The sequence below is a fragment of the Syzygium oleosum genome, unplaced genomic scaffold (assembly GCF_021117445.2).
Source record: "Syzygium oleosum isolate NSW1041296 unplaced genomic scaffold, Sole_v2.1 Sole_v2.05, whole genome shotgun sequence".
In the NCBI taxonomy this organism is placed as follows: domain Eukaryota; kingdom Viridiplantae; phylum Streptophyta; class Magnoliopsida; order Myrtales; family Myrtaceae; genus Syzygium; species Syzygium oleosum.
The window spans coordinates 6,191,028-6,217,310 of NW_026607489.1; the positions used below are offsets into that span (position 1 = coordinate 6,191,028).

General features: G+C 43.0%; 2 protein-coding genes and 1 pseudogene across 2 annotated transcripts; 2 read left to right on the forward strand and 1 right to left on the reverse strand.

Moving 5' to 3' along the window:
• Nucleotides 1-81: 81 nt before the first annotated feature.
• LOC115667466 (protein DETOXIFICATION 27-like) lies at nucleotides 82-1,859 on the forward strand (annotated as a pseudogene).
• A 1,796-nt stretch (nucleotides 1,860-3,655) lies between these two features.
• On the reverse strand, nucleotides 3,656-4,771 carry LOC115667467 (putative clathrin assembly protein At4g40080). The gene has a single exon (XM_030589042.2). The coding sequence runs from the start codon at nucleotides 4,769-4,771 to the stop codon at nucleotides 3,656-3,658; it is 1,116 nt and encodes a 371-aa protein (XP_030444902.2).
• Nucleotides 4,772-21,994: 17,223 nt separating this feature from the next.
• LOC115676347 (transcription factor bHLH96-like) lies at nucleotides 21,995-24,907 on the forward strand. The gene is made up of 3 exons (XM_030599231.2): nucleotides 21,995-22,737; nucleotides 23,231-23,698; nucleotides 24,673-24,907. Exons 1-3 carry the CDS (start codon nucleotides 22,222-22,224, stop codon nucleotides 24,769-24,771), a joined length of 1,083 nt encoding a protein of 360 aa, XP_030455091.1. The 5' UTR covers nucleotides 21,995-22,221; the 3' UTR covers nucleotides 24,772-24,907.
• Nucleotides 24,908-26,283: the final 1,376 nt, after the last annotated feature.

Below are 26,283 nucleotides of genomic sequence, written 5' to 3' on the forward strand. Positions count from 1 at the left end.
CCTATCAAGATCCACACAAATATGTCGCGGCTTTCACTTCGCTGTGGAGCGAAGTCTGACCATCAATGGCGAATCCAATCAATGGGAACTGAGATGTCAATCAGCTTCTGCTTCAAGAGTCACCTGCGAACAGCAGTCGTGACAGCGATGTTCGTGGGAGACTTGAAGACGAGCATGACGGCCAGAGTGTGGATAGAGACGAGGAAGATATGGCACGTTGCCGGGCCGGCCATACTCACCCGAGTGGCGACGTACTCCATGAATGTCGTCACCCAAGCATTCGCCGGCAAGCTCGGGCGAAGTTGAGCTCGCCCCATGTCCATCACCAACAACGTCATTCTCGGCTTCAACTTTGGCCTAACGGTGATTAATCCATTCTTATTGCCTTTTCTTGTGTTTGCGTCCATCTGAACATTAAGGAGTTCTTTCCTTTTGCATTCCGTATACAAGACTTATGAAGTACGACGTTGAACCGATAACTACTTACAGAATAGTAGATTTGCAAGTGAATTTGATAAATTCAGGGAATTACCAATTCACCTAATGAATGCGTACCATTTAAAGCTCAAATTGTAGGATACGACTCGAGAATCCGATTCTAATAGTTATGGCCTTGGGAATCAGCTTGGCATGGCGAGCGCTCTAGAGACACCGTGTGGTTGAGCCTTTGGCGCGAAGCGATACCACATGCTAGGCATCTATGCGCAAAGATCATGGATCGTCCTCTTGCTATGTTGCCTCCTCTCGCTGCCTCTCTACATCTTCGTGACTCCACTCCCGAAGCTCCTTAGTCAATTCAACGACGAAGCGGCATTGTCCGGCACGATTGCCCTGTGGTTCATCCCCTTGCGCTTCAGCTTCGCGTTCATGCTCCCGCTGTCCATGTTCTTGCAGAGCAATCTCAAGACCGTGGTCACGACTCTTGACTCAGGTCTCGCTGATAGGTCTGATGGTGAACGTGGTCGAGAGTTGGGCCTGCGTGAGCGTCTTCGACGTCTTCATGGTGGGTCTGTGCGTCGTGTTGGATCTGTCTTGGCGGCTCATGGTTTCGGGATTGTATTTGTACTCGCGTGCAGGGGTTGTGCTTTGACATGGATAGGATGGTCCATGGAGGCATTCTCGGGGTTGTGGGAGTTCTTCAAATTGTCTACTGGGGTTATGATCGGGTATCAGTTCTTCTAATTTCGAAATCGATTATCAATTTTTTTGCCTGATTCTATGATTTATTGTCATTGCATTCGATCGGCCTGGAGATTTGATAATATAGGATTTTGATACCGATGACTAAATTTGTACATGTGGATGCCTCGTCGATCTGGTACAAGATTTTGTCTTCGATTTTTCACTGCGGATGAAACTTCTATACGACTTTTGTTCTGATTATTTTGGCAGCATGAGCATCAATGGATGGGAGATGATGATTCCTTTTGCCTTCCTCGCTGCAATTAGGTACACAAACCTTTCCTCTATAATAATGTGCTTTCATTATCTCAAGAACCAAACACAATAAAAAAAAACTTTGGTGGGCGAACAGCTTGTAGTTTCGATTTTGAATAACGAATTATTGCTCAGCTGACAATTTGATGTTTGTCATTGTGCACACAAGTGGTTGCCCGGTTGACTTCATCTAATTTTTTGATAGAGTGAGAGAGGCGAATGAGCTCGGAGCCGGGAACGGCCAGGCGGCGATATTCGCGACTTCTATGTCTGTGGTGCAATCGACTGTCATCGGTCTCTTGTTTTTTGATCTTGTCATAGCTTTTGAACGGCAAATCTCCAGTTCAGCGTTGATGCGATCGACTGTCATCGGCCCTGGACTCAAGTGCCAGAGGAGGAGTGGTTTGCTTTGCGTTGCTTAGGTGAGGGGAGGCGGAGGACGTTAGGGCTCTGGGGGAGGAGTACCACGTGATCCTGGACTCGGACGTGGTGTACTAGGATCAACCGTACGAGCTACTATTGGAGACGCTGCGATGGCTGTTTGAAGGGAGCGAGAGGAGGAGGACGAGATGGTGTCGCGATGGCTCACCTGAGGAGGTGGAAGGACTCGGCATTCTTCAGGAAGGCATCCGACGTGGAGGCGACGTACATGGAAGAGCCACAGAGGTCGAAGATCGGGCTCGTTGTTTAGGAATTTTCGCTCTGTAATTCATTTTGATCTTTACCTAAAAGAATACACAGTGAGAGAGCTAGTGGGGGAAATTGAAACCTTGATCAAGTCTTTTTCTATCAGCAAACACACACTTTATTAGCAAATTTTTGGAGCATGCCACTAGGCCTGAGTAATTCTTTTGGTTGCCTGAGTGACAATTTGCCAATTGGTTTCCTGGTCAAGCATTTGGCTTTGTCCTGATTTCACCAATAGAAATCTGCCTCAATCCTTCTCATCGACAGTCATTTGAGCCGTAAATAATCTAAAGCATCAACTCTCATGGGCTATATTTTTAAATGTTTCGTGGGGATTTTGTCCTCTTAACTGCTGCTTCGTGCGACGTCCAGTGTGGCTAGATGTACGCTCACTCGCTCCCTTCCCATCTTTGCATGAGTGTGAGCTCGGTCGGCCCTATTGTTTTGCCGTTAAGTTATTAGTTTTTTTTTTTTTTTGGTAAGGTCCGTTAAGTTATTAGTTAATACCACGAAAAATCTCAAACTAATATACTTATAACAAATTTATCTCAAAGTAATTTTTTTGACCACAAAAAACTCCAAACTTGTACACATATGACAATTTTACCCCAAACTAATTTTTTGACCACCAAAAACTCCAAACTGGTACATTTGTGACAAATTTACCTTCCGTTAAATTGGATTAATATCACGAAAAATCACAAACTAGTGCACATGTGAAAAACGGAAGGTAAAACCCCATATTGCGACACTCGTTAACTGTCACGTGTCATTCAACTTAGAAATTTGACGGTATAATTTAACGGAAACTAACGGACGGTAAAATTATTACAAGTGTACTGGTTTGGGGATTTTAGTTTTCAAAAAATTAATTTAGGGTAAATTTATTATCGATGTACCAATTTAAGATTTTTCGTGATATTAACCCAAATTATTGTCGCATGCCGGATATCCGGGTCAACGCCCGAAAATTTCCTTTCTCATCTAGGAAAAGGCCAGTGAAATTCACGTGGAGAGAAGAGAACAAAGAAAAGTAAGGAAGGAGGAGTGGGACCCGCAAGGAAAAGAAAAAGGAGGAAACCAAATAAAAGGAGAGACGCCACGTTTAACTTAGAATCCCTTGGATGCCGAAAACGCGGGACCCATAAAGGTTAAAAATGGTCAAAATATTATGATAAGTAGTGTACTAACGAGAGAGTGGAAAAAGCGCGGCTCGATGAAAATTAACCTGATGAATAAAGTAACTAAAGATTCGGCATAGGAACTATTGAAGAACCCAATGTAACAATAGCATAGAAAGAAACGGCAAAATTACAGTTGTATCATGTATAGCGTTACACTCTAAAAAAAGGAAAAACAATATCTAAGTTTGATCTCGAGAAATTACCTGTAAAAATAGTTAACTACAAAAATTAGCTCCCTTTGGTATTTTTGCTATATACAACAACAGACAGTTCCGGTCTATTACGTAATAAAAGAATTACCGAATTTCCAACTCAGCATCCACTTGTCCCCACCTATGGCGTCCACGTCACCCCACGGCCGAGACCGTTACAGGAACCAAGTCCAGCCCCCTGAATCCGGCGCCGCTCCCTCCTGCCGCCGCCGCCGACGGCACCGCGTAGAGCTTCCTTGACTCGGTGAACCGTCCTATGAGCCGGGCCAACTCGGCCGCATCGGCCTTGGTTTCCTTCTTCACCAGCCTCCACCCTTCTCTCCTCTCCTCCTCTGCCGACGCCTTCGCCTTCAGCTCGGCGGCGGAGTCCCACAGCCCGTCGTTGTTCTTCCGGTTCCCGAACAGCGACATCAGCCCGTCCTTGCAGCCGCCCAGCCGGGTCAGCAGGCCCGCCAGCTGAGCCAACTCGGCGGAGCTCAAGCCGTCCAGCCTCTCCCCGAGCCCCGCCAGCCGGAGCGAGATCTCGGACCGGGTCGCGCCGTAGTCCTCGCCCACCAACCTGACCACCTCGTGCACGAGATCGTTCGCCCGGAGCCGCCCCGATTGATCGGGCGCCTCGACGACCCGCTCCAGAACGCTCAGCAGCGCGTCGAGCTCGATCAACAGCTCGGGGTTCGACGACGCCGACACCTTCTCGTCCCGGTCCCCGGTGGAGCCGCGGCGGGGCGAGCCGCACAGATAGAACCCGACCCGCCGCGAGGCGATCAGGGTCTGCTCCAGGAACTCCGCGTACCATCGCGCCCACGACGACAGCTCCCAGGCCTCCGGGTCCGAGCCGTCCCGGAACCGCGACAGGTTCAGGTAGTTGCGGCCGCCGCTGCCGGGGAAGAAGGACAGCTGGTCCCGGAGGATGAAGGTGCCCTGCGTGATGACGCGGTGGAGCGCGACGAGGCACTTGAGGGCGACGGCGGCGTCGGCGGCGCCGTGGAGGCGGTCCATGAGCGCCGCGACGCACGACCGCGCGGTGACGCGGGACCCGCGGCCGAGCAGGAGGACGGCGGCGAGTCGGTCCTCGGGGGGCGGGGCGCCGGGGGACGCGGAGGCGGCGGTGGCGCGGAGCACGGAGAGGCGGACGGCGGCGGAGGCGGAGGAGGAGGAGGAGGGGCGGGCGAGGGAGAGGGTGGCCTTGAGGATGGAGACCTTGTCCCTGAGGATGCTCATGAGGACTCGGAGCTTTCGCTTCTGCGCCATTGACGATGGAATTGCAGAGAGAGAGAGAGAGAGAGAGAGAGAGAGAGAGAGAGAGAGAGACGTTGAAGAAGGAGAGGAGAAATGTTTTTTTCGACGGTTAATTATAAAAAGAGGGAAAGCGGCGATGATGATACGAGGAAATATACAGAAGGGAATCGTACGCGGAACAGAGCGAGGTACGTGTGCGGTAGGTGGCTATACGGTCAAAGGGTCAAACCCGACCAATTTTTACCATTTCTTGTTTTGGACCAGATGGGAGGCCGAAAATACGGAAATGTTCATATACTATTAATTCAAGTTTTTTAAATTTGTTAGTTTGAAAAAGTAATTTTGGCAGGAAGCCGTAGTAAGGAAAGACCGATTTCGTACTTTGGTAGGACTTTTGAACGTAGAAAGCAACGGTGTAGATGAAGCTGCGGTGCTTGTTTAGGGAGATTGCATTTTAGATGCGAAATCTCTTCTTTAATGAGTTCGGAATCCGATCTACCGATTTCTCTCTCGACCGGTTCGATGGAAATTCGCCAATTTGCATTCGACGGGTTTATATGGATCACGAGCGGATTGTACGAGTTTAAGCCGTCGAACTAATTCGTGATATTATCTGTCTAGATGTTTCGATATTTCTTTCGGGTTATTTCTAGCCCTTATATAATAACTTAATCCAACCCGCTTTCACTAAAGAGGCGAGCATCTAATGTGAATTTAAAATGGTGGATCCCGAATTTATTTGCTTTCCTTCTTCTTTTTAGTCTTTCGATTTCTATATAAGATCTCGTTACCATAATTTAGAAAATAACATATTTTTTGGTGAGTATTACTCTAGGATATAAAAACACTCGTGCTCTCCCTCGGACAAACCCCGTTCTTTTCTATGTTGTCAAGTAGATTTGTGGATCAATTATGAAGTAAAACCCCGAAAAATATTAACATAAATAATCGAGGGTGGTTATGTCTATTTTCAAGAAAAATGAGTGAATTTAGTCAAATAAATGGTAAAAGGCCCCGCTCTTATTCTTTTTTCACGACCGCCAACAAATAGAATCATTCTACGTCGGCTACTGGTAATAAATCATAGGTTGAACGAAGAACGTAGTATGCCAATTATCTTACACCTTATATGTAAGTCATTCAGAGACTTTACACCAACAACTGGCCTTGAAGTTGGCCGAGAAAGAAACGATGAGGATTATTATTGAATCCACTATCGAAATCATAATAAAGATTAAAATAAAAGGTGACACCGGTCCCTTTACAGATGAATTCATTCACATGTCAAGCATCTAATTGCACTCCCATGAGTGATTTCTTACCGCGACAATGGGACCCGCTAAATATTCTTACTTAGGGGTGTCCAAATCGAACCGCAGCCCGAACTAGAAACTTCGCGCATTTTCTATTGGGTTTTCGGGGTAATGAAGAAGCAACCTCTTTTGTTTTTCTGCCGGTGTCGGTTCGGCTCAATTCGTAACCCCGAATCAAAAAACCGCCCAGACACAGTATCCTAATTCCTAACAATAATGGCCCCCAAGAAAATCTTGGTAGTTTTTCCACGTCCGCAATCTATGGCCGCGCGTCTCGGGATTCGCGAAAGCTAAACGAACGGGAAAAGGTGGGAGGAGGCAGAGACAGGTATCATTAGCCTCACTAAGGTAACGGCTAGTTTTACCTCGGGCTTTTGGACCCGACCCTTTCTTTTAACGTTTGGTTCTTGTCGGGATCAATCATTCGACCGCCGATCGTGGGACCGGACAGGACGAAAGGCAAAGGGACCCGCCATCGACACCGGGCCCACATGATGGGCCGGGCCCGAAACCGGAGCTCCGTGACCCGCCCATGGGCTCTCGGGTCCATTGACGCGGGAGCAGGCGAAGGGACGGGCTTTCTCGCCGCTTGCGCCCTTTTATAAGCATGGATTCGGGCCTGGGGGAAGATGAGTCTTGGGCCGATGAGGCCCGTCACGTTGAATCATTACACGTCCGGTCCGAGGTGGTAAAGCCTTCTGACTTGCTACGAGGAAGCAGCAACGAGAGCAAACATTTGGAATTTTAGTACCATGCCATGACCTTGCTCTTCATAGTCTTGATTGGGTACGTGAGCTTCGCGATGAGCATCGGACCGACCGCGGGTCTGGGCACTGATCTTTGGGCTTAGCTATCGAACGGCGAGCAAAGCTGGCGCCACGTGTGTAATTGGCTTCCCACGTCGGGTCAACAAGTGTTTAGACGACACAGCGTTATGGAATTTGAGGTGAGTTAAGCGAGAGTCATCAAAGTTAGGTACCAAAATAGGATTGAAACCACGCATGATATCGCCATCCCCTAGAGGCTTTTTAGGTTATGATCATCGAACGACTTCCAACCGTGGGAAAATTCAAGAAAACTTATTTTTGCATGTAACTTTCTTTGGGAAAATTCTCCAAAAAGTCATAAATATATTGTACGGCGGCCAATTCAATCCTAAACCTTTCAATTGTGCTAAAACATTTTGACAACTTGCCAATTTAATCCTAAACATTTTGATGATTTGTTAATTTGGTCCAAACCATATAACAATTTGCCAATTTAGTCCTTCCGGTTAATTTTGGCCAGAAATAGCTAACGCGGCGATATGGTCAGCACCAATCATCCTGCATGGCACGGCCGAAACTAACGCGACAATTTTAATAAGTTTTTGTATTTATGAATTTTTTTTCTTTTTATCCTTTTCTTTTTCCCTTTTATCCTTCGCCGGCCATCGCTAGGTCTCGTCAATGGCCGGTGGAGGTCGCCAGCCTTGGGTGAGGGACGCTCACACCTAGGTTGGCAAGGGTCGCCCTTGCCTAGGGGGCGTAGACCTCCCTCGCTTGGGCTAGCGAGGATAGGCCTCGCCCTCGCTCGATCCAGTCAAAATTGGCCGAAATGACTAAATTGGCAAATTGTTAAAAGGTTTATGACTAAATTAGTATAATTGAAAGTTCTAAGACTAAATTTGTAACTTTTCAAAACGTTTATAACTGAATTGGCACAATTGAAAGGTTTAAGACTAAATTGTCATTGAAAAATATTACAATATTATTAAAAACTGTCCATATCAACGCCGGCCGTGCCATGTAGGATTGTCAGCGTCCACATAAGCAATTATTGGGATGGATTCAATTGGCAAAATGTGAAAAGGTTTAAAACTAAATCGTCATAATTAAAAAGATTTATGACTGAATTCGGAAAAGTGCAATAGGTTTAGGATTTTTTGAATAATTTTCCCTCTTTGAATTGGCTGTTCTTATGTCATAACTATTCCTCTATATGCGGGTTTAACATTTTGGGAATTTATGCCCATCCTTTCTAATTAAATACTCTCCTCCCTCTGCAAAGGTTATAGTCCCATTTCACTATTTTTTTTTTTTGGTAACCGAGGTATCTGGCCACTACTTGCGTGCACTTTGACTATTCCTCGGGAGACCAAGACAAAGAACCCACCGCCATGGCCCCCCACTTAAATCACAAGTGCTCAGCTGGGGAATCGAATCTAGAACCAGTGCGCCTAACCACACAATCTCAAATACGCCCTATCCAACTGAGCTACCCATGGGTGGGTCCCATTCCACTATTTCTACTCCCAATAAACAATAAATCCTAATATTAAAAGAATATTGCTACCGAGTGTCTTCAAGACACTTAATAAAAATGTCGATATTTCGATGTTCGATACAATCGAGCGAGGAAATCAGTATATGAGCATTATGAAACTATTTAATTTAATTACTCAATGAGTATCTTGAAACTATTTAATTTAATTACTCAATAAGTATCTTAAAGACATTCGTCGATAATATTCATATTAACCCATATGGGGCCTCGAGCTGACGGGGTCCAATTCATAATTGGGGATCGTTCCCGAGCACAAGGTAATTTCCCCAGATTTTCTATATTCTGTAATAAACATCTAGTCACAAAAACTACGCGATCGCACCTTCCCAAAAGCAACGCAAATATTCTCCCGACCTTATCATTCTTATTTCCATCGAGAATTAACTTTCGACAAGCCGAAAACGCGCTTCATTTCTTGGCCATCAAAGGAAGAAGTACAGTTCACGGGGGTCGACAAGGCTTGTGAATGAAGCAAAAAATCATTGGGCGGATCCTGTCCAAGTCGTTCGCGATCTAAGCTGAATTCATCGAAACATGATTTGGGTCCATTCACCAGAATTTTGCGGCCACCTTGTCGCAGTAAGGACGTGACAGCATTCGTTCCCCCCCTTCCTTTTGGAGCATTAGCAAGAATTATTTATTCGTTCATTTAACTGGCTTCGACTGTACGAGAAGAAGAAAAGAAACAGAGGAAAACCACAGAAATGGCTTGAAGCCCCTGGTTTTTCAGGGTGCAAGGGAGACCTGGTTTTAGCGACCGGGCATCGTCACTGCGTAGCAAGAGTACAAAAGCGCACAGTGCCTGATGAGCCAATGCCCCCTCCCGCCCGTTGCTTGTTCCGTTCGATTCCGACGAAACCCGCCACGTCCAATTCGAGCCTAATGTTCCCTTCTCTTATCTCTGATGCTGATTCTCACCTATGCAGCGTACTGCATCAAAAGATTGACCATTTCACATGGGTGTCATAATCCCCTCCTTTTAGCTGGTCCCTAATGAATTATGTATTTGCGCTACATGGCATGGCAGATGCATCTTCGTCTTTGCATGGAAGAGGCCAAAAGATTGGGGGACGGATAGGGTCCAAGTCCGGAGTCCGAGCTCGGCAACACGTTTAGTTGGACAGCCTTCGTTCAAAAGTTTAAGCTAACAAGAATGGGGCAATAAGCGTGTAATACTTGCTCCACACTTATCCAATTCGGGACAGTGCGTCTAACATAACTCACGTGTATAGATCAACGATATCCCCGCATGTGTGAGCTTCCAATGTTGGTACGCTCCCTTTACAGGGCTTCCTTTTGCATTACATATAGCTACTTGACTCTCCATCTTATTGTGTCAAGAACCAACACCCACAATGCCGACCGTCTCCCCTGACCTCTTCTAATAAATCGACTTCTCGAAAGGTCCCCTTCGGACCGTGTGACCACACCACAACTCCCACCTTTGCCCCTTGTCTCTTCCGCTAGACTAAACCATGAAGGCTTTTCAGAAAACACGTTGATCGAGAGATTTATTCCTTAACAAAATTCATGAAATATGTATACATATTAAGAGTGGGCCACCAGTCAATCATAGGCTCTAACATTACTTATTATGATGCGTCGCAGAAATTCGATGCCTTCACATGTCGCACAAAAGAAAATAGCTAGATTTGTTGGTGACACCATTCGCTACAAGGACGGATCATGTTTGTGGGCCAAATATCATCCACTAATAAATTATTATTCAGCCAATGCGTGATATGGAATGTTGTTTATAAAGTTGAAGTTCATTCTTCTCAATCCTTAACATGTATCATGTTAGAAAATTTTCTTTTTCCACCTTTTAAAAGGATAATATATTTCCACAATAAAAAAAGAACACTTAAGTTTTTTAATAGAGCTGTTACTAACTTAATAATCTTTAAAATAAGGACAATAAGTCTCAGATTTTTTAATCCCTACATCACTAGTTCTCGACCTTTTTACGTCATTGATTTATTAGAATACTTTCTAAAGAATCTCTCATAACATGCCGATAGTGTGGAAGCTATCGACGAAAAGTTAATGTTATTAAACTAGAGCAAAGCTCAATCATTCCATCTACATGAAAGCTTGCTTCCCAAGTTTGGATATAATTAATTATGATTCCCCATAATTTCACAATTAGAAGAATGATTGTTGTAAAACATAGCTCTTTAATTGGAAGGATTTTTTTTTTGTTAAAAGTTCCTATTAGTATTTGCTTATACTTTGGAATTTAAAGAAATTACGAAATTTTGACGGAACCAAGAATTTATGGATGAATTTGTAAATTCTTTTTTTAAATAATTGAGCCCAAAATTCTAAATCTGCCCATGACTATCTATATCTTTGTTAGCTTGGTTTATCTGTTTATATATTAACTTGTCTTGAAAACATCTCATACTCCACGTAAAGCAAACTCAGAGGCTTTTGATATTACTGATGTCACATTATAGGTGCGACACATTTTATAATGGACCAAATCATAATTTTTGAATCATAAAGATCATATTTGCAATAATAAGGGTATGCAAAAGAACATGTGTGACCTACAAAATCGGCATAGTTGGGCGAGTTTACAAGTAGCTATATATTGGGATTCAGAAGATAGATTTCAGGTTTCAAAATTTTAAAACCGGTGAATACAAGATAATTTCTAAGGGTTCTAAGGTTGAATCATTCTTTACTTTTCTTTATGATTTTTCACATTTTAATTTGTGAAATTATGGGATAAAGCAGATTTATTATTTGTACTTAACTTTTCATGTTATTATGTCTTAGAACTATGTTACTATGAGCCATAAACAGGTATTTTTCTTATGTACTCCATTTGTGTTTTTATGTTGAATGCTGAATTTAGAAAAAAAGCATTCTTTTGGTTTAACAAAAAAAAAGTATAAGGTAGTATAGGATCCCAGAAATTGTGGAACCAACGGGTTTCAATTCTATAGTGATTCTCGGTAGACATGATAGACCTGATTATGGGTCTAGTGGCCAGTGAATAGCCATGCCTCGCCCGAGCCACTAACTCTAGAGGACACTTTTTGATGGGCTTGGGTAAGGGCATTTACTGATAAAAGACCGACCCGGCCTAAGCTAAAGATTTGATCTCTATTTTAAATTTGAGTCATGGATTCTCCACCCTGCATAGTACTCTTATTGGTGTCTCAATAAATCTCAACCATTGATTTATGGAAATGCGATTATTATCAATGCTTGTGATTTATCGAGGCACCGACACGAGCAGTGTGTGGTATAAGAGGTATTTCTATCTAAGAGCCTATAGGATCGGTTCTAGATTTCAAAAACTTGAAACCAATGCATGTATGGTAGGTTCGAGGGTAGGGCAAACGAACTATTGGACACTATGCTTGATGAGAATGGTGTTCATATTTTTTATTTGTTTTCATATCAATTAAGAAAATTGCAGAAAATATGGATACACTCTCCACAAGCACAAGATTGTACGATAAAACAATTTCATTTATCAAGTCATCATTGGATGTGATATACGATCAACAATAAATCACTTAAATTAACGGCTCTCACACTATATTCTTGACTGTAAAATTGATTTCACTACATTTATTGCATGTGATATTCGTTGTATGTTCTAAGTTAGGATAATTCGGGAGTGTACTATATTGGGCGCAAGTTAAAAACGATGATGAACATTAAAAAAATGTGGCGAGATTTCTTTCTTGTGGGCTTCTATGGTCAAGTGACCTAATCAAAAGGTTACATTTGCTCTTGATGAATGCGCTATACCACAAAATAGAGAAGATATGGCTAAGAACTACACTTTTTTTTTGTGTGTAAAATGTCAGTATTAGAAAGCACATAGAGTACAACAGTTTAGGGTCATCCCCCAGCATTACAAATAGTGCTGATAATTCAAAAAGATGGAGGTGGGAAGTCTCCACATAGTACCAATATAACATTTGTCAGGGAATGTCTAATTTTTTGCTCTACCTCTTACCTTTTTACGCACCTTAGCCAAAATAATATGGATGTTAGTTGACTTGTTTTGAAACTGTCTATGGTTGCGCTCTATCCAAATGCCATATGTGGTTTCTAGAAAGGATACCTTAAGGAGTCTTGCCACCAAGTTTTTATCCTTTGTTGTCCTAATTATCCATTGACGTTCCTCATTCCATCCTCTAAAAAGATGCCTAATCCCATGTTGTGCAAGGATACCGCCCCATATGCTACATGTCCACTCACATTGGAAGAATAAATGTGTTATATCTTCTATACCGGCCGTGCAAGAGTTACACTGGATATCAACTGAAGTTATCCATTGGCTGGCAATCTCTAATGTCGATAGTATAGTTCTGCAAACAAGCCAGCCAATAAAATTGTGTTTGCTAATGTCGCTAGTTCAAATTAGGTTATACCACTCCACAACCGGTCCCACATGTCTAAGTTCATCATAAATTTCTCAACAATAGTACCCTAAGCTATGGGTAACTAAGGCTAAAACATGTCGCAATTTAAGGAGACATCACCAAATCAAAACCATGCTGCCCCTATTGTTGATCAGCATAATTGGAGTACCTCTGTATTGGGTGTTGTAAACCCATATACTCCAAAAGGAAGAGGATGGACGATTGATGAGGTTCCACAACATGCGGCCTAACAATACTTTGTTTCATAAGTTCAGATCGAGCAATCACAATCCTCCTTCCCTTTCAGGTGAGCAAACTACTAGCCATACCACTTTGTGCGATTCATGATTTACTGCATTACCCGCCCACGGGAACTGACGGATCCTCTTCTCAACCTCGTATATGGTTTGCTTTGGAAGTACGAACATTTGCATCTAATAGGTTTGGCTAACTGTAGACTCCGTGCATAACTCATCTTCGTTATGCAGAGAATCTCATTTTTCCTTTTAAAAAAATGTAAAGGAATTACTAAAAATATGGTCCACTTGAATATGATTTAGTTACTTCAAATAAACCTCCCCCGTGAGATCACATCCACACACTCGTTGCATCCAAAGACGAAACACCTTTCCATGGCGTGGAAGTCGCCAATTCACCTTCCTCCTCTTAGACAAGGAAAGTCGGTTCGATGAATCGCCGTGCATGCTTCGTTCATCCTTCTTCGCAACTTCCTCAGAGGCTCACGTTATCGTTTCTCAATTATTACGTCCCATTGCGCTCTCTCTCTCTCTCTCTCTCTCTCTCTCTCTCTCTCTCTCTCTCTCTCTCTCACACACACACACACACACATAAGGAAAGGAGCTTCAGCTTTTAGTACGCTGTATGGCTTCGCTTGTTACGTGAAGGTTCGAACGCATCTCTCGATCCTATGCAGACACGGGACCGTAGTAGATGAGAGCGTTCGAGGTTTAGCAGCAGGCTCACCACTTCTCGTCCTGCATCTTACTTTCAAGGTCCTTGAACAAAGCGAGCAGCGTAATTGGTCCTGCCGTTTTTACCCCACGTTCGAAAGTGTTTATGCAGTAGTACAATGATTTGTCGCAATTTTGAAACTGTTTGCGCAGTACAATGGCTTGTCCCAAGATCACCATGTCTCGAAAAAATCCAAACTTTGGCAGATGCATGAGCGGTTCGATGATAAGCGTATGGTATGTTTGTCTTGCATGTCATATCAGAAGGATTAAATAGGTGCTTCTGATGATGTACCATGTTCTGGTCCACTCATGAAGTCAGTCATGTGCCCCGAAAGATTACCATTTTAGAAGAGAACTCAGGGAATCCGCAATAATTGAGGTAAATTTCAGTGGATGCAAATATTTTATGCTCAGAGAGCATCTAAAAATTGTCTCCAAGATCATATCAACATATCCAGTAATTCATGATAATTCCCTTGGCGCGTACGTTGTGTATAGATCACATCGAACGCAATGATAGAGTACAAATCTTCTTTTATGCCGAACACTTAGATGGGGTAGTCCTTCCCATAACCTTAAATCTGCTCCAAATCCTAAAGTCCTTCCCCTTAGTCTAATTTACGCCCGTGAATATGACAAGCCTCACTTTAGCGAATGAATAATTTCCCAATTTGAGTATGCCTTTCTGTCGGCAATGTTATTGGCACGACTCAATTGGACCCCTCCATTATGACGATCAGGATTTTCCATGCAGGGAAGGTGAACTTTTAACTTTAAAAGGGCCAGCACGCTCGAATTAGTGGAAGGGCCCAATTGGAAAGGTTGTGCCAAAAATTGAACAGTGACCCCATTGGAACCAGGTACCGACCAGCGAATCTCAACTGCAAGTAAAATACAAAAGGACTTCACAAGAGGAGGATGGTTCCCCAGAACTTTGAGGTCCGCCGATCCCTTGTTTCCTGAACTAGTCAACAAAATACTGCGTTTCTTCTATATTTTATCTTGTTTTTTTGGCAGACATCCAACTATTAATTAAGCTAAAAGAGATCAAACCCAAGATTTGGGTGTTGATAAATGTTAGTGATCCTCGCTTAAGGCTTCGATGATTCCTAGTATGCTCGAGCTTTCTCATGGATTCGTTTTTCTCATTTCAGACGTACTTTATGGTCAAGCCCCGCCGCGCTTGCGCCGTCTCAAATGGTACTTAAGCTCGCTCCTATTCCTCATCCTGAGTTTGACTTATCACATTTAACTTTATTCTTCGCAAATAGGGTTTCACCATGAGCACGGTGGTCTGCTCATTATCCTAATACAGGGTCAAGAAGGCGAGATCGCCCCGTGATATAATTATTCACGTACTCAAAAGAAGCTTCGGAGCACCGCGCTTTCGCGCAAGGAAGAACCCTAAATCAAAACCTGTGATTATATTCGGACAGTGTCTAGCTTCGTGAGTTCCTAATCTCAACCCCCCTTCAATTTGCGATTAATTTATGGACCAACCTGCTCTTGGGGGGGCCACCATGAGTGGTAGGTGTTAGGGTTTCTGGTACCGTACTTTGCGCTCCAAGCATGCACATGCTTACGGAGAAAGAGAGACTGATGATCCTGACTTAACCCTTGATTAATTAATATCTTAATCATGGACCTGGTTTTTGGTCTTTTCTGGGTCGATGAGTTGGGTCGTGCATGGACCCTCCTGGGTGCAAACTGGATTCCACATGAGACGAATGAGGAGGGCGTGGATGTGCGAGAGAGATTTAGATTAGGGGCACTAGCTAGTGTTTCCACGTTAGTGAACAAACGGGGCTTAATTAATTCAGTTCAGATCTCATTAATACGCCGCAGCTACCTCCGTATTTGCCTGGATGGCAACACGACAACCTTGATTAGATGTCCTGCTTATGTTTTAAGCCACGGGTTTAAAGTCCTTGGTGTCTGTCTATCGGTCGAGCGAATGGTTCTGGATTAGGTTCGCCTAAGTAATCATGTTGACAAGACAAGGGGATAGGAGATTAGTGTCTGCGTGGGCTAAACGTATGTGTAAAGCCAAAACGCGTCCGCTGGATAATAATTCTAAACATATGCATTCCAATTGGCTAATTCTACCTAAGGAAATGTTAGTAATATTTAGGAGTTTCTCCGTATCCCTTAGGGTTGTGCATATATATACTTTGACTGTGGATATCCTTGATTATTAGTAATTGATATTTCAGTATCTTGCTATCATAGATAGTTGTGTACTCTTCACTATGGAACATATACAACTATGCAAAAAATTATACAATTCTCTATTCCGCATATTCTTATACATCTCCGACACTCCAAATTCCAAATGGCTAATGACCCAAATTGAAACGAAAATGTTAGCGGCTAAAAAGGAAAACTTATTTACAGTCTAAGACATCATTTCCTTAATCAGTTTTTGTATATATATTTTAGACAACATTCAAAGAGTGTCGACTAGCTTGCCCCATACACAGGTCGGATAGTACGAGATTGCAGTAGTCTTGAGCCGTCTCAACCATGCACAAAGCGAGCTGTCATCATGTCATCTGAATCAAGTTGCCCAGAAGAAAAAAGGCAAAAGGAAGTGGCCCTTATGTCCATGAGATTTCTGATATCTCCTGTTAGATTGCACAACAAACACTGCAGTGCCTTCATGATGAGAGATGATATCTACATAGGAGGAAGCCTTTGAACTGATTCTTCTCAAAAAAATGTTGAAGTCATTTATGAGCCAACTAAATATATCAAAATTGGCTGAGTTCCTCTCCAAACATTTGATGTTGTATTCCAATTTGTATTCACACCCCACACATATCTGGAAAAACTCTATTTTCTACTTGAATGCTTGCAACATGGCCCGTCATGGTCCCCAAAGGCATACTAAACATTTATAGCTATGATTACATCATATAAGAATATGTGGAAGAGAATTATATAATTTTTTTCGTATTCCATAATGAAAAGTACATGGGGGGATACTTATGGGCTAAATAAGATTACCATCTAAGATAACAATATATTACAATATCAAATACAATCAATTAGGATCAATCTAGGATACGCACAATCAATAAAGATATATACACAATCTTAAGAGATATAGGGAATCAAGAGAGATATAAAAAAATTCTCCTAAATATATCTCTAACAATATCCATGAAAGACTGGTGCATGGAGTTATTCCAAAAGTCTAATCATTAGAGAACTATAAAATTTATATTTCGTATCTTAATTTACACTATCATGCAAGCTAATCTATATCACGTCTTGACAGTCCATGAGCATACCCGGACTAATAGAATGATGAAATCCAATGAATTACGTTAACACGTAACTTCAATGCACTTATTAAGTCAAGAATGACGGAAAATCTGTAATTTTCAATATTTGGTTTTTCTCATGTTATGTGTTGTGTAATACTATTTTGAAATTAAAATATTTCTAATAAAACATGCTGAATAAGCACCTCGAAATACTCGTTAACAAGATCCTTATATCAAACATATATTGGACAGTAACGCGTTTGAAAAAGTGGTTTTATCCGGTTCCGTGTTTGAACACACATTGAACAATGATTATAGCGGTAAACTTCAGGTCATGCGTTTTTCAAAGAAACCAAAACCAATCGAGTGAGAGGAAGAACTTAAGCACTGAAGATTCCGCTTGATCTGATACATTATGCAGATAAGAGATTAGTCAATTACTCAATAATAACACTGACACTTAATAATGTCCCACACTTATATACGTCAATTCACAGGTCAATTATTAGTCCATATAGGGTGAAAACCCGGTAGGAAATGATCGGAGCCCATTATTGCTTTTTGCGTCACATCCACGAACACTTACAAACCTCTAGGCAATGGACAGAAGGAAAAGTAACAATTTCTGATAATCATATTTAACTAGCGCACGATGAAGTCCATGGCCATCAAATTCCACACGATAGTAAGCTCCGGAGAGGAAGTGCCAAACTAGAGGATGTGCTATCGTAACGCGATACTGCCTACAGTGGCTACGACTAAAACCAAATGAATATAAAAAGAAAACAAATATTTGGCCTATGGTTTGGTGGACGTTGACAATACTCTATAATCCCACGGAGCAAGCTAACTCGATTGAACAGGTTAAACAAATGAATAACATAGGGGGCAAGTTGGGGGAGAGATCCCCTCGAAGACTTAATCGGCCATCGAATCGCATAATCAAATGATTTCTCGGTGATACGATCGATGGAATGCCAGTTGGTCTTCGGATTTCGGCCAACTTCTTTAATCGCCACCATGGTAAAACAAATGTGCCAAAAAGGAATCGCAACATGGCTGAGCACCCGCCACAACTGGAATGACATCGATCAAAAACTTAGGATTCATTTGTTTCGCGAAAAACATTTTCCGGTGTTTGGTTTGCTTAGAAAAATGAGTCTACGGAAAATATTTTCCTAGTTAACGGAAAATATTTCCTTACCAAAGTTTAAATTTAGAAAAATAATTTTCTCTTTGAAAGAATCGGAAAACGTTTTCCGAAGCATGACAGCTATCAACGGTTGGACCCGAAACTCTACGCTTTGGGCACGAAAACCCCGACCTTGGTTCTTGATTACCAACATTTAGGACCAGGTCTCGGCGGCCGGGCTGGAGACCTCAGTGTCCAAGGCTCAAGCCGTCGGCGCCCACACCCGGGACCATTGAGGCTGAGCCCGAACCCCTGGTGCTTGTCCCCAATGCTCCGGCACCCAAACTCATGCCCATAAAGGCCATGCTCAGGTCCTCAATGCTCGAGCTCTAGTCCCGAGCCTCCGGCCCGAGTCCACAAAGGCTATGCGTTTGTCCTCAGCGCTCGGGCTCTAGTCCTTAATTAATGAAACGTTTGTTCTTGTAAAAATATTTATGTAACAAATTTGAAGTTTTATTTATATTTTATTTTTTTAAAAATTATTTTTATTGTTTTTATAAAAAATCGAATTATTTATTTTTTCTTTTTTCTTTTCTTTTCTTTTTTTCTTTTTTTTTCTTTTCTTCCTTTTTCTTTTTCTTCTTCCTCGGCCGGTCGCTGGACATGGTGACGGCTGCGCGAGCTCACCCTAGGTCGGTGAACCCGTGGCCTTTGGCAACGAGCCCGAGCTCTACTGAGGCTAGCGAGCTCGCGGCTCGCCAGATCTAGGTGAGCTCGGCCGAGGCCGAGGCTGGCGAGGTCAAGCTCGCCTATGGCTATCGTCGGGCGAGCCGGCGAACCCAGAGCTTCCCCTAGGCCGGCGAACCCATGGCCTTTGGCGGTGAGCCAAAGCTCCGCCAAGGCCGGCGAGCTCGCAGCTCGCCAGATCTAGGTGAGCCTAGGCTCGGTCGAGGCCGGGGAGCTCGACCTCACCTGTGGCCGTCGCCAGGCGAGCCTTGAGCTCGTCGGTGGCCATCACTGGTCGGTTGTGGCAATGTAAAGGGAAAAAGAAAAGGAAAGAAAAGAAAAGAAAAGAAAAGAGAAAAAATAAAATAAAAAAATAAAAAAAATTCCGATTTTTTCAAAAAAAGAAAAGAAAAAATAAAAATGTGAAATAAAAAATAATTAAAAATTTTGATTTTCTTTTTGCCTGAAATAAAATCATGAGATTGAAATCATTTTCCAATGATATCCAAACATCAGAAAACAATTTCCATCGTGTATCACCAAACAAAAGAAAATTAAGCGTTTTCCTAAAAAATGATTTTCCGGAAAACATTTTCTTTAATCATTAAGTTTTTCACGAAACAAGCGCACCCTTAATCACTATTATTATTATACTCGAGCTGCGAATTATAATGCCTTGGGGTGGTGCCTGGCTGCAACGACAATATTCCCTCCATGGAAGAGAGCCCAAGAACCGAAGGGGTATATCAAGAAACCCTAGAAAGAATGTCTTCTATTATAATTGAGTTGATGCACGAATTCCATACCAAGAGGGGGTGATCTTACTATATTGAAATGGGCATGAATGAAATTTGGCAAAAGATCGAAATTCGAGCAAATCAAATTGTTTTTTAAAGAAATTTGGGGGGAGGGGGGTGGAAAACGAAAAAAATTTAGGGCGAAAAAGTTCTTGGGAAGAGGGGAAGTTTACATCGGAGGATGATTACAGGGTGGCAGCTTGTGTGGTCACATGGATTGCTCTGTGCATGTCCGACGTCTGAACTGAAGTAACCCTGTTCTGTTCCTCCTCTTTCTTCGTTCATTTTTCTTGGTTAAATTTCTCTCTACTATTATTATTTATAGATCTCGTAGACAGAATCTCTGGGGGGGCATCATCAGCTTTTCGTCATCTTTCTCTTTTTCACGTCCAAAGTGTTCCCGACCGCATTATTACCAAATGAAACCGCATGTCGCATCCGGCTAGGGTTTTAGGCAGCCTCTCTCTCTCTCTCCAGTTTCCGATATAAAGAAAGGGAAAACCAGTTCGTTTCTCTGTCGTGCGTCACGAGCTACTTTTCTTTCCTCGAAGCTGGTCTTCTTCTTGTTCCCCCCTCTGCACCGTCGTCCTCGTCGTCGCCCTCCTCCAGTCTTAATGACCACGATTGGGCCTTGAATCCGAGATGGCATCGGCTTTCGATCGTACCCAACTTAGATCGGGCGTAACTATAATTGTCGGAGTCGGATCCGGTCGAAATGAAAAAAAATAAGAGTTAATGCCACAAAAAACTACAAAGTATACTCAGTATGATATAAATACTCCGAACATTTTTGGGTCACACATATACCCAAAACTTTTTTTGTGTCATAAAACACACCAAATTTATACCGGTGTGTCATATATACCTTTTATTTCAGTTCCATCCAAAGTACATTTATCATACATGTATAAATTCTGGTATTTTCATGACACAAAACAAAAAGGTTTTGGGTATTTTGTGTCGCAATTGGCAAGTATAGAGTTGTTCAAGATTTTTTGTAATATTTGCCCTAAAAAAGAAAGCGCTCATCCATCTCTTAAGTGGGCGGTGCGCGAACAGAGGGGGTAAAACACTCTCGATTCCGATGCCCTTTCGGCCGGCTTCAAAAATCTCTTTTGACTTCGTCCTGAGCTGGCTTTTGCGTTCGTTTCCTTTCGGTTTCTGTTGAGTTCACTTTCCATTTTGCGGTGCTAACTACTAATTTTTCTTCCTCCAGAGAAAAACAAAAATAGTCGGAGATGACTTGCGGGTGGGACGTGATTTGTTGCTAATTGCGCGATTAAACAAATTTGTTTAAATCATGTGGGGTTTGCTCAAGTTGCGGGATATGCATTTGATCTCCACGCAACCAAAACATGGTAGTGGAGTAGGGTCCTAAGCAAAACCAAAGGTCCTTGGGTCCCAATCGATTCCAAGGCTGTCTTTTGGCTTTGTACTCTTTGTTAATTGCACCATACGTGGCTCCTGTCTGAGCAGGAGAAACTAATTAGAGATGCTTATAGATATTCACTATCGCTTTTATCATAAGCTTTTAGAGGAAAGCGTTTAATTTTGATGTAGTATTCAAACACGGCTCGACGCTTCGATCTAGCGGTTGTTCCGTATCTCACTCAAGCCGTTTGTCGTTTGTTTTTTCTCCAATTTCTCGATCACCTTGCCAGCGTAAGTGTATCCCACTTCCCGTACATATATTTAGCCGTAAGGTCCGAATTACATATGAAGAGTGAGCATTAAGAGATATATCGTGGTATATTTCCTTGTGAGGGAGAACAATTTGTCTAGCAAACATAATAAACGAGATAAAAGGTCATGAGTTCGAACCGCAACATGTATCATTTATTCAGTTCAGGTCGCACTAGTTATTTCTTTATGTTCCTGCTCGTCTCGATCTTCCTGCTTATGTGGTTATGTTCACATCGAGTGTTTCCGCATGCGAAAGGAGAGTGCTAAGGAAATGGGTTATGCATAAAAACTTAATTCATATTGATAGTTCAGCATATTTGGGGGAAATTGTTAGTCTAAACAACTAATTAGAGGAACTCGAGAAATGTTACCTTCTCCAAACAAAGTCTCTCAAGATGCTCGTGCTTAAGAGAATCTCTTTCTCTTCTCTCTTCTCTCTCTCTCTTTATCTCTCTTTCTCTCTCTAAGAGTAGAGAGGCAATGACCAGTCCACTCTTTCTTACAATCTCACGTGCGACATTCTGTAGCAATTCCTTCCGCAACACATCCCCACACACACACCCACCCACCCTCCCCCCCCTCCCTTTTGAAGAACCCAATTTAAAACCCCCTCTCCGCACACTGCCTTTTCCTCCATCTCGTAGCTCCACACCGAGAAAAAGGGGCCTTTGTTTGTTCTTTCAGAGCAACCTTGCGCCTTGGCTTCTTCTCCTTCTTCTCCATAGAAAGAAACACCAATTCGAGCGACTCGCAGCGAGAGAGAGAGAGAGAGAGAGAGAGAGAGAGAGAGAGAGAGAGAGAGAGAGAGAGAGAGAGAGAGAGAGAGTAGTGAGTAAAAAAGCATAAAAAGAAATGGCGCTAGAAGCAGTGGTGTACCCACAAGACCCTTTCGGCTACGGTCGGGATCAGTACTACGCCCTGGCCGGGGGCCTCCAAGAATTTGCCGACGAGAAGGCCTTCCTGGACGCTTTCAACGACGACCCCAGCGGCAACAATGGATGCTGGGACTACTACTCCTCGTCCTCGGCCAACACCTCGGCCATGCACGGCGTGAGCATCAGCACCAGCAGCCAGTGGCCGGCCGTGGACCCCAACTCCTCGTCCCCGGAGACCACCTGCGCCACCGCCGCCACAGAGGCCGGCAGCGGCAACGGCCAGCACTCCCCGTCCGCCGCGGCGGGGGCCGGCGGGGGAGGAGCAGCTGGTGGGGGGAGGAGGAAGAGGAGGAGGAGCCGGAGCAGCAAGAACAAGGAGGAGATAGAGAACCAGAGGATGACCCACATTGCGGTGGAGCGCAACCGCCGCAAGCAGATGAACGAGTACCTCGCCGTCCTCCGCTCCCTCATGCCCCCTTCCTACAGCCAGCGGGTCAGTCCATAGCCACACTCACCTCCTTTTTCTCTCTTCCATGAACGAAAAATGTCAGAGCAAGTCAATATCTCCTTTTTCCCTCTTTTCCTAACGTAGTTGATGATGATGATGATGATGATGATGATGATGATGATATCTTTTCCGAGCTGGGGGAGGTGGGTCGCAGAGTGAGGTCAAATCATCTTTGAACGCCGCTCTCTCTGCCTCTCTCCACCTTTCTCGTGACTGCTTTTTTCGCGATTGCCTCGGTGTTCTCAGCTTTCCCGTTTCCCTCTTTTCTTGAAAATGATTTACGAGTTAGCTAATGATGCCATCCAAATTTCGAGATATGCAATAAGTGCACCTCACTTATTTTATTAATCCATTCGTTTTGAAACCCGGTGACGAGTTCCCTCAATATCTGAGCTCAAGAATTCGCAAATCTACATGCATTCTCATTAAATAAATATATAGCTCGACATGTTAATATATTTTTTTTTTATTTCCTCAGGGTGATCAAGCCTCAATCATAGGAGGGGCGATCAATTTCGTGAAGGAGCTAGAGCAGCTCCTCCAGTCCATGCAGACTCACAAGTCCAAACCAAAACCACTCCAAGACATCGCCGCTGCCACCACCGCCATCGACAATAACAGCGACGATGTCTCGTCCCCGTTCGCCGAGTTCTTCAGCTTCCCGCAGTACTCGACCCGGTCGGCGCCGACCCAGTGCGGCGGGTCAGCCGAGCCGGACGCAGCCCTGGAGGACCGCGGCGGCTGCCACCACCACCACCCCCAGTGGGCGGTGGCGGACATAGAGGTGACGATGGTGGAGAGCCACGCCAACATGAAGATCCTCTCCAAGAAGAGGCCGAGGCAGCTGCTCCAGCTGGTGGCCGGGCTGCAGAGCCTCCGGCTCAGTGTGCTCCACCTCAACGTCACCACCGTCGACGACTCGGTCCTCTACTCGGTCAGCGTCAAGGTATAGTCCCGTTCCCATGTTTCTCATCACACGCCCCACTTGTCTTTTCCTATTGTTTTTCTCCGTTTTCTTTGCCAAGAAATGATACGCCCGCGTGTTAATTATTAGGTGGGCTTGTCTTTTACTGCTCATGCAATATGCTCTCTGTCTCAGCTAATCTTATTATATTCCGAGACGAATGACATTGTCACAGCTTGAATTTATTCGTACTGTTAATTGTAATCTCAAATCCACTTAGGATTGTATACTGTAATAATTCTACATCGCTTAAGTACGTGATCATAGCGTGTTTTATCTACGTGTAGTCGCTTAGGGTTAGATATTGTAGCACGAATAACAGGTTGGAGAATCAGACTTTGTCGTGCATTATGAGATAAATTGAGATTTCATAGCAAAATACAAATTTCACGTGTTCTCTGTTCATATCTTTCGTTCTTTTCCTACTGATTTTCCGATGCAGCATGATTGATTTTTGGGCTCGAATATTAGAGGACTGTTCAGGTAGGGCTTAAAGTCCTCCAAACAATAATCTTTTCACCAGGAAGAGAATATATTATTATTATATTTTTAACTCTTAAAAATAATGAAAGTATTCTGAACAACTTTTTATTTATTAATCTCTGTATCCTTAAATAGACTTTAAGAAATACTTATTGGTAAGTATAACAAAAATGAATTTTCAAGCTTTAAAGTAAAAATTAAAATGTCAACTGTCGAAAGTAGAAGTCGCGTCAATCACACCATGACATTATTTTGAGTGAAGCCGTAAATTCAAGTATTTCTTTTAATCGTGTAACGAGCCAATTGGTTAGGTCCGCAAAGAACGTACATGCATAATTTCCTAGTTGAAAATTTCTTATTCTGATATGTTCTTTCTTGCCCTTTTCAGGGCGCAATTTAATTATTATTATTATTTTTAATTCCAATCAGCTAACGTGTTTCCTTTTTTCTATGTATGGTGAAATGGGACACAGGTGGAGGAAGGGTGCCACTTGAATACGGTGGATGAAATCGCAGCTGCTGTTCACGAATTGCTACGTAGAATTGAAGAGGAAGCTGGTGTTCTCACCTAAACTTTAATTTGGAAAACCCTCATTAAACCCCCCCCCCCCCCCCCCTTCCTTTTGTAACCGTGTTCACAAACGCCTCGTCTTTTTTATCTTGCTTAATTCCACCTTTTAATATATTCAAATCGTTCTGTATTTACCTCTCTCTCTCTCTCTCTCTCTCTCTCTCTCTCTCTCTCTCTCTCTCTCTCTCTCTCTCTCTCTCTTATTTTTCATTTTCCTTTAGGTTGTTCTGTGGAACCATGGTCGCAATTATGTTAGCTGGAACTCATTCTTAAATACTATAGATAATTAATTAGGGGGGCCACTTGCGTGAAACATATAAAACTACGACACATCGCTCGTTTTGAACAACATGAGCGGGGGTTGAAACTGTTGTTATTAGGTGAAAGTACATGGGAAATTATGGTCGGTTTTTGAAAGAACGTCGTCCAAGGTACGTACCACATTAGAAGTTTTAGGAGGAACATGAAAAGTTCCATGTTTTTTGAAACAAAGATCAAAGCATTATAAGATCAAGAGAGCTTTGGACCTAACACCATCACCTTGACATGGAGGGTTTCGGATCTTGGACCTGAATCATCACCACCTTGGCTTGGATTTGAACCATCCGTTCACCTTCGGGATACATTCAACTCCTCTCGAACTCCCCTAAAAAAGGAATGAACAAGAATGGAATGAGGAGATATGTTGAAAAAAACCTTGATGCCATTTGTAGCGAACTGACGCTTTGAAATGATCAACTAGCATCAAAGATTAGTCATTTGATTGTTGAATTTCAATTTGAGTGATGCAAAAAATTAAGGCCGATTAATGTCATGAAGAATCCTAAGCTGGTATCACTTGGACACATGTACTCAAAACTGCTTTTCTTGCCATAAAAATTCCCAAAAGTGATACCACCGGCCCAAATTTAGCATTCCATCCAATTTCGCAATTAGTTGCCATACGTGTCATCTGACGTTGTAGATGCATGTCATTTGTTCAAGGGTCAATACCTTAAAAAATCATAAACCAATTTCATTTAAACACATTCACTCAAAACTCTTTTTTAATCTAAAAAAAGTCTCAATTTTCTAAACTGGTTATTACTATTTTCTCCATGGTTACTTATACCTTAACGATATTTTTTTCTTTCTCAAATACAGAGCCTACATCTTAAGTTATATTTCCACGTAGGTACAAACAGCAATTGCCTCCTCTGTCGTGTGTTGATCATCGGCCCCCTCCCTCTTCCCGGCCGTTCTCTTAGCGTCTCGACGGCGACAACAATTGCGCGATGGGCATTGTCGTTGGTGATAGCGAAACGAAATGTCAAAGGAGATTGATGATTTGAATGATCATGATGGTCAATCAGGTCTAGGGAGGAGGAGAGGCCAGTGAGAAGGTCGGTTTCAATTGATTATCCATTTTGAATAATCAAATCGCGTGGAGGTTAGACATCTACAAAGAGTGTTAAGAATTTTGAGTTCGTCCCTAATGTTTGTCAAATGCTCACTTTATCGTTATATTCATTGA

What these genes read in the sequence shown, in the direction of transcription:
- LOC115667467 (XM_030589042.2), bottom strand. Translation starts at nt 4,771, where the DNA reads ATGGCGCAGAAGCGAAAGCTCCGAGTCCTCATGAGCATCCTCAGGGAC.
- LOC115676347 (XM_030599231.2), top strand. Translation starts at nt 22,222, where the DNA reads ATGGCGCTAGAAGCAGTGGTGTACCCACAAGACCCTTTCGGCTACGGT. An exon ending in CCCCTTCCTACAGCCAGCGG is followed by an intron (nt 22,738 to 23,230) that starts GTCAGTCCATAG and finishes TTATTTCCTCAG; the next exon opens with GGTGATCAAGCCTCAATCAT. An exon ending in TCTACTCGGTCAGCGTCAAG is followed by an intron (nt 23,699 to 24,672) that starts GTATAGTCCCGT and finishes AATGGGACACAG; the next exon opens with GTGGAGGAAGGGTGCCACTT.